The sequence below is a fragment of the Delphinus delphis genome, chromosome 6 (assembly GCF_949987515.2).
Source record: "Delphinus delphis chromosome 6, mDelDel1.2, whole genome shotgun sequence".
NCBI classification, from domain to species: Eukaryota; Metazoa; Chordata; class Mammalia; order Artiodactyla; family Delphinidae; genus Delphinus; species Delphinus delphis.
Window position 1 is genome coordinate 3,759,469 of NC_082688.1, and position 7,950 is coordinate 3,767,418.

At 58.5% G+C, this 7,950-nt stretch overlaps 1 protein-coding gene across 3 annotated transcripts; it reads right to left on the reverse strand.

Annotated features, from left to right (window-relative positions):
* Window positions 1–1,401: 1,401 nt before the first annotated feature.
* On the reverse strand, window positions 1,402–6,113 carry GFI1B (growth factor independent 1B transcriptional repressor). Of its 3 annotated transcripts, none has more exons than XM_060013267.1 (6): window positions 6,014–6,113; window positions 5,147–5,287; window positions 4,453–4,724; window positions 3,726–3,863; window positions 2,616–2,781; window positions 1,402–1,580 (listed from the first exon to the last, which is right to left on the reverse strand). In XM_060013267.1, exons 1-6 carry the CDS (start codon window positions 6,111–6,113, stop codon window positions 1,402–1,404), a joined length of 996 nt encoding a protein of 331 aa, XP_059869250.1. The 3 variants fall into 3 exon arrangements, with proteins under 3 accessions (XP_059869250.1, XP_059869249.1, XP_059869251.1); XM_060013266.1 differs by having other exon boundaries at window positions 2,616–2,880; XM_060013268.1 differs by lacking the exon at window positions 3,726–3,863.
* Window positions 6,114–7,950: the final 1,837 nt, after the last annotated feature.

The window sequence follows — 7,950 nt, forward strand, 5'->3', positions numbered from 1 at the left end:
ACCATGGTGATTCCATTAAGGACCTTGAGATGGGAAGGTTACCCTGGATGACCCAGGTGGGCCTGATGTGATCACCAGGGTCCTTGCAAGAGGGGGGCAGGAAGGTCAAAAGCAGAGGAAGGAGGTGGGCTGGTGGGAGGTCCAGGTGACGCACTTTGAAGATGGAGGAAGGGGCCACAAGCTGAGGGATGCAGGCGGCCTCTAAAAGCTGGGGAAGATGAGGAAACAGAACCTCCCCTGGGGCCTCCAGAGGGAACCAGCCCTGACTTTTAGCCCCGTGAGACTCATTTTGGATTTCTGACCTCCACAACTGTAAAAGAATACGTGTGTGTGTGTGTGTGTGTGTGTGTGTGTGTGTGTGTGTGTGTGTGTGTGTGTTTAATGTTCTGGCTGTGCCCCTTGGCCTGTGGGATCCTGGTGCCCCGACCAGGGATCAAACCCACGCCCCTTGCGTTGGAAGCACGGAGTCTGAGTAAGTGGACCCCAGGGAAGTCCCCCTTCGTGTTGTTTGAAGCCACCGAGTTTGCGGTGACCTGTTAGAGCAGCCACAGGAAGCTGCTACAGCCCCAGCTGCACCCACCTTGCCCTCGCCTGGGGTCTCGTCATGCGGGTCTCTCACGCCTCTGTTTCAGCACTTTATCAGTTTGGTCCCCCGATGTGTCTGCGAGCGACTCCGGAGCTTTCTATGCTGTTCAAGCCTTCCCACCATCCCTCCCCAGAGCCTCAGGCACTAGCTTGCACCCGGTATGCGTTTAAAAAATGGTGGCGATATGTAAGTAAATCTGTGTCTTTTATTTACAGCTGTTGAGAGCAACAGGCTTTTGACAGCAGTAACTGCTGGTTTCCCCGTGGTCTGACCGCAGAACTAGAACCCCCGTGGCCTGAGCGCCCGTCAGGAGTGGGGAACAGCCAGCACGCTGGCTGAAGCAGAGGGGTTCTAGGTCTCCGACTGGGGCAGGAGACAGCTCTGACCACCCACGGCAGCCAGAAAGGGGCCTGCTGAAAACCGAGCTGACCAGATCCCCGTGAGCAGCAGGCAGGGGGAGGATTTCTCTGTGGGTCCCAGCTCTGGTCTGTTCTTGGCATCGCAGTGCACCTGGGGCTACTCTGGCCTCCTGGGCTCTGCCCCGGGGGGAAGGCACCGAGCCCTTAGACCTGTAGACAACATCAGCTCAGAAAAGATCCAGCTGCCACACTTTGTAGCAGGAGAATTGTTGGTCCAGAGAGGGAAAGTGACTTGCCCGAGGTCACACAGCAATTTCGTGAATCTCAAAACAAGCTTGACGAGTCCGGTCCAGTGCTGCCTCCAGGAGACTGGGGATCTGGGTGTGTGAGGCTGGCCTCCCTCCAGGTGACACGATCTTGGGGCAGGCCGGTCAGGAGCTGGGAGCGGGGACAGCCTCACTTGAGGTTGTGCTGGCTCTCGCGGTGCCGCCGCAGGTCCACTTTACGCTGGAAGCCTTTGGTGCACAGCTCACAGCTGAAGGGCTTGAAGCCCGTGTGCTTCCGGCTGTGAGTGATGAGGTTGGAGCTCTGGCTGAAAGCCTTCCCACACACCTGGCACTTGTGTGGCTTCTCACCTGCGGGGCGGCAAGGACAGGGTCAGGGCCGTTTGGACCAGACCTGCTGCCCCAATGCCCTGCAGTTGTTCTCTGGAATTTTATTATGTTTTATTGCACGTTCACTTTAGAAAATAATTAGAAAAGGGAGACAAGAAAAATACAACTCTGACCACCCAACCCCTCGGCCAATTGTACCCCAGTTTTAAGGCAGGGACTGGGTCCACCTTGTTTATCAATGAAGCCCAGCACCTGGTACAGGACCCTGCACAAAAGAGGCACTGGCTAACAGCTGAGGAATGAATGAATGGGGAATGAATGAATGAATGAATGGAGGGATGAATGAATGGTTGGAAGAATGAGTGAATGGATGACCGAATGGGGAAAGAATGAATGGGGAAATGGATAAATGAATGGCTGGAAGGACGAACGAAAAAGTGACCAAATGGGGGAACAAATGAATGGATGGAGGAATGAATGACTGAATGACAGAGTGGGGAATGAAGGAATGGAGGAATGAAGGAATGGAGGAATGAATGAGGATGAATGAATGGTTGGAGGGATGATGAATGAGTGACCAAACGAGGAATGGGTGAATGAGTGGGGGACCAAAAGGGTGAGTAGCAGCATGACTGAATGAATGACCAAATGGGAAATGAATGAATGTGGGAATGAAGGAATGAATGGCTGGAGGAATGAGCGAATGAAGGAATGATGAACGAAGGAGAAATTCACCTGCTGGTCTCACTTCTACACACAGATTATCAGTGTCGACATTTTGCTATTTCCTTCCAGTACTTTTTCTACGCAGTAAGTAACACAGTGTACCCCGCCCTCCTGTTGGAGCGGGGTGGCCTCCCCTGTGTAACCTGACACCCCCATCCCTCCCCACCCGGGGCCTAAAGCCCGCACCTTTTAACAGTGAAAGGTCGGGTGCCCGCAGGCTCTGTCTGGGCCCTGGGGTGGGGGGCTTGGTGGGGGCGGGGTGGGGGGAGGGTCGGCGGACCCAGGCCGGGGAGGAGCTCTGCTGGGGCAGAGCGCGGGCCGCGGCCTCACCGGTGTGGATGTAGGTGTGCTTCTTCATGTCCGACTTCTGGTGGAAGCGTTTGCCGCAGAACTGGCAGGGGTAGGGCCGCGTGTCCGAGTGGATGAGCAGGTGGGTGGACAGGGTGGACGAGCGCTTGAAGGCCTTGCCGCACATCCGGCACTCGAAGCTGCGCCCCTGCCGGAGGAAACGAGGCCCCGGGGGGTCAGGCGCAGGTGGGGCCTCGCGACCCGGGACTGCCAGGCTGGGCGCGGGACTGGACCCGGCCGGGATCCCCTGAGGAACAGGACACTCCATTGGGGTGGCCTCGAGGATGGGGCCTGGAGGAGCAGGAACCAGGGACCCCCATTCCTGCCTCCTAGGAGGGGCCGTGGCCTGGCCCCTGAGTGGCCTCCTATTAGGGGATTTCCCCTTGTGGTTTGTTTAAGCGGCTGAATTATTGGGGCCCAATTCTGGCTTCTGCCTCTTACTCGCCACGTGACCTTTGGCAAGTCATTTAACCTCCCTGGGACTCAGTTTCCCCATCTGTACATTGGATCGTTATGGGTAGTGACCTCAAAGGATCGTTGGGAGGATTGGAGGTCGGGAACTGAGCTGGCAACTGGCACGTGGCACATTCTAACCATCTTTTCCTGCGTTTCCCACCTGAGCTTTTATATCTACCCAGGTGTTAGCAACTCAGGTCAGTGTCAGGTGCTTTCCCTGGAATGGGACTCTGAGGAAGGGATTTCGGCATCAGGTAGGGCTAAGTGGGATGAGATGAACATTTAAGCCTGATTTCAAGATTCTAAGAGTCAAGGGTCTCAGAGGTGAGAAACTTGTCCTGACCACCCAGGAGGTGGGGTCATTCCTCAGCATCCCAGACATCTCGCTGCCCCCGAAATCCCACCTGAGCTCCTAGCCTCTTCCAACTGTACATGAAGCCAGCTTGGTCCATCAGGGACTCAAATGTGTTAAGGGCGGGTGACGGAGACCCAGATCAGGGCGGCAGATAATGAGGGCCCCCCAATCTGTCACCTTCAGGGGCACAGAGAGAGACCCACCGATGCCCCCTAGGCTTCCTGGGGCGAGCACAGAGCAGGGGTGGGAAGTGAGGGTGCTGTGCTCAGCCAGCTGCCCACCTGGGAGTGGACGTGCGTGTGCTGCTCCAGGCTCACTGCATGGCCGAAGGTTTTGCCGCAGACGTTGCAGGCGAAGGGCCGGGTCCCACTGTGGGAGCGGCGGACATGCACCTCGAGCCCATGTGGGGTGGAGAACACCTGCAGGAGGGGCAGAGCATGAGGCCCTGGGGGTGCAGAGAGGGAGAGGTCCAGGGTCCCACCTCTGCACCCAGCTAAGCCACAGGTGGGTGTACAGGAAAAGGAACACTGGATTGCCGATTCTGCTGCCATGTGCTGTGTGTCCTGGGAAGGTCCCTTTCCCTCTCTGCGGCTGGCTTTCCTGTCTATAGAATGGAGTCTGGGAGGGGGGATCTGGAAGGCCCCTCCTGGCCCTATCTGGAGGCTGAATGGCGGTTAAAAAGTGGGAGTTGGGCAGAGCCAGGTTTGAATGCTGGTTGTGATATCTACTTGCTGCGTGCCATTGGGCAAGTGACTCAACGTCTCTGAACCTTAGCCCTCCGTCCACCTCCCGGGGCTCATGCATGTCAAGTGCTTAGCACAGGGATGAGCACATGGTCAGGGCTCAATGAACGGTGATGAGGGCGAATGTTGTGAGTCCTTGATCCCACCAGAGGACCCAAGAGTCACATCACAGGGGGCACCCAGCTCTGAGCACTCGCAACTGCCAGGGTGCTGGAGAGGCGATGCAAGCAGGACCCGAGAGCCCACCCGCATCCCGGCCACCCACCTTGCTGCACTTGATGCAGTGGTATGCGTCCAAGCCCGGAGAGTAGTGGAGGCTAAAGTCCAAGGGCGGCTCAGTGCTGGGCACCAGAGGGCTGCCATACAGGCTGACGGAGCGCTCCAGGAAGGCAGACTGCATGGTGGAGGGGGCCTGCTGGTAGCTGTGCCCGTAGGATGAAGCCAGGGCATCCCAGGAGAATCTGGGCTTGTAGAACGGGGGTGAGTCGGAGGATGGCGAGCCCTCATCCTGGGGTCGGGACGTCACAGCAGGCCCCTCTGTGGAGAGTGGGACACATACCTAGTGGTGACATTAAGAGCAGGGCACCCCCTCCCCGCCACCCTCCACTGTGACCTCATGCTCAGGCTTTGGTGTGTAGCCCCGATTATTTACTGGGGGGGGTCTGGGTCCTCACTGTGGCTCCTTGACTTTTCAGTCCAGAAATGTGCCCCAAGCCCTGCAGAGTGCCCACCTCACCCACTACGTGGGCCTGTCCAGCTGCTTCCTCTGCCCCACCACACAGAAGCTCTCATGTGGGAATGAACTCCCCGTCCTGGAGGGATTCAAGCAGAAGCCTGAGAGCCTGGACTGTCGATCCTCCCTGACTCCACAACTCCGAGGGGCCCCACTTCCACAGGCCCATCCATCCTGCATTCCCCTTGCACCCGCTGGGGAGTGGCGGGGGTCCCCTGCTGGGTACCTGGGGCGGAGGCCATCCTGGTCATCAAGCTCTGGTCCAGCTCCAGCTCCGGCTCCCGTTTGAGGTCAGTCCAGTCCAGGCACTGGTTTGGGAACAGGGTGCTGAGGACAGGGTTGGTGCTCAGGACCTGGTCCCTGGCCACTGTGGGGAGACAAGACCGTCAGACTTCAGCTCTGGGAAGTCCGGAGGGACTGGGGGAAGGAGGGGCACCAGAAAGAGACCACTGCTGCCGCCCCTGGTTCTTCCCAGGATGGTGGGAGCAGCGTGGAGGCCAGGAGGAGACCCCTGCCCTCCCCCTCCCCTCCCCCTCCCCTCCCCCTCCCCTCCCCCTCCCCTCCCCCTCCCCTCCCCCTCCCCTTCCCCCTCCCCCTCCCCCTCCCCCTCCCTCCCCTCCCCCTCCCTCCCCTCCCCCTTCTCTCCCCTCCCCTCCCCTCCCCCTTCTCTCCCCCCTCCCCTCCCCTCCCCTCCCCTCCCCCTCCCCTCCCCTCCCCTCCCCCTCCCCTCCCCTCCCCCTCCCCTCCCCTCCCCCTCCCCCTCCCCTCCCCCTCCCCCCTCCCCCCCACCGAGGAGAGCTCTCGGACCAGTCTCCATCTTTCTGAGCACCCACCCTCAGCCCTAGATCAGCCTTCTGATTACGAGTCACACGTCAGCCGCTGAGGACAGCGCCAATCAGGATGCTCTCATCACCCCCATGGGGTGAGAAGAGATAGGTGCATTTATTCATTCATTCAACCCACATTTACTGAACTCCTCCTGTTTCCAGACTTGGAAGAGCGGCTACTTCCGGTGGGATGCTGCTGCACCCCCATCACATGGGCAGGGAGTCCTGGTGGGTACAGCAGAAGGCCAGCCCGGGCTATGACTCACCAGGACCAAGGGCAGGAGGCCAGAGGAGCCCATCCTCCTGGGCACGAGGCTGGTGGTAGGTGTGAGCCTTCTTACTCTTCACCAGGAAGGAGCGTGGCATCGTCACCGGGTGCCCCACACCTATAGGGGGAGAAGACGAGAAAGTTTAGGAAGGACGAGAGGACGATACTCCTCTATATTTTAGGACCTCCTCCTAAAATCAAAATCCACTGTCCTGGTTTGAATACTGTCCCCCAAAGTTCACATCCACCCAGAATCTGTGAATGTGACCTTATTTGAAAATAGGGTCTTTGCAGATGTAATCAAGTTAAGGTGATGTCACGCTAGGTGCAGAGAAACCCTAAATCCAATGTGACAAGTGTCTTTATAAGAAGAAGGAAACTTGGACACACAGACACAGACACGTGCAGGAAGAAGGACCACGTGGAGATGGGGGCAGAGATTTGGAGGGATGCGGCTTCAAGACAAGGATTGCTGGCAAACCAGAAGCTAGGAGACAAGCCTGAAACACATGCTCCCTCAGAAACTCCAGAGGAGCTGACTTTGCCGACACCTTGATTTGGGATTTCTAGACTCCAGAACCCTGAATGAATACATTCCTGTTGTGTCAAGCCACCCAGTTTATGTTTTTTTTTTACAGCAGCTACAAAGCCTAGTGTCCCTCACTCCTCTCTTGCTGGAAAACCAATACAGCCACTTCTAGAAAACCCCAGGTCAGCCTGCCCCTGCTGCATGCCCTGAGTTACCCTGGGAGCCGAGAAGGAAGGGCAGGGGTACCTCCATTTGTGAAACACTCTGCACCCTGCACCCAGAAAACTGCATCTGCATCCCGGTGGGGTCTGCATTCAGAGGCTGTGGAAAGTTGTGGTCTGAGCACAGGTTTTGGAGTCAGATGCTCACGGGTTAGAATCCCAGCTCACCCGCTGTGCAATTTGGGGCAGACGCTTAACCTCTCTGGGCCTATTACCTTTTCTGTAAGATGGTAATCCAGGTTGATGGTGCTGGTGAGTGCCTAGTATGTGCTCAGCGCCTATCAGGGAGGAACCTGGCAGGTGGGCTGCAACGAGGGGGGCCACCTCAATCGCAAATCCACGTTATCGTGCAAGTTGGGTGCTGACGTAGCCAGGGCGGGGCTGCACCTTGTCCACAGCTCCGGCCCGGAATCTGGCCCCCAGAGAGGGAGGGGCTTTTCCTCTCTCCTCGGGGGTGGAGGAAGTGGTTGAGCTTCTATGTGGAGCTCGAGGCCTGAGAGGACCCCACTGGAGGCCTGAGGTCATTTTGTGCACAGGGAGGAAGAGGCCAAGGTCCACCAACTCTAGGGACTGAGCACAGGGCAGCCCAGCCCAGGCCCATCACTGAACCCACGGGTCAGCGGGTCGGGGAGTGCAGAGCTGGACCAGCCTGACTACCCGGTACTCTTGGCTTCTGGTGCAGAGCCCTCTGGGGCAGCGAGCATCTCCTGCCCGCTGTCCCAACCCCCCAAGATGTTTCACATCCCTGCGCCCAGCCAGGAGGCTCTCCTGAGGGCTCCCAGGAGACAGAGCATCTCCTGGTGGTCCTCTGTCCCCGCCACCCCCCACGCCACCCCCCAGGCAGAAGCTCAGAGGAAATACCCAGCCGATGTCGGTGCTGATGGCAGCTCAGCTGGGCCCATTCCCCCGGCCTCAGAGGAGGAACCCCTCCACTCCTGGGCCAGCCCAGGCACCAGGCAAGGCTGCAGGCGTGATAGGGCCAAGCGCGGGGAAACAGATCGCGGGAAAAAGCTCTGAACAACAGCGAGGGCCTGGTTGATAAGGCCGTGGCCAAGGAGCCGGCTGGGAGCAGGCAGATTAGAGAGGGAGCTTGGAGCTCTGCCTTGGGAGAGGCCCTGGGAGCCACCCCTTCCCCAAGGGGATGACCCAGAGCAGGCAGAAGAGGTACCCACACCCGTGCCCAGA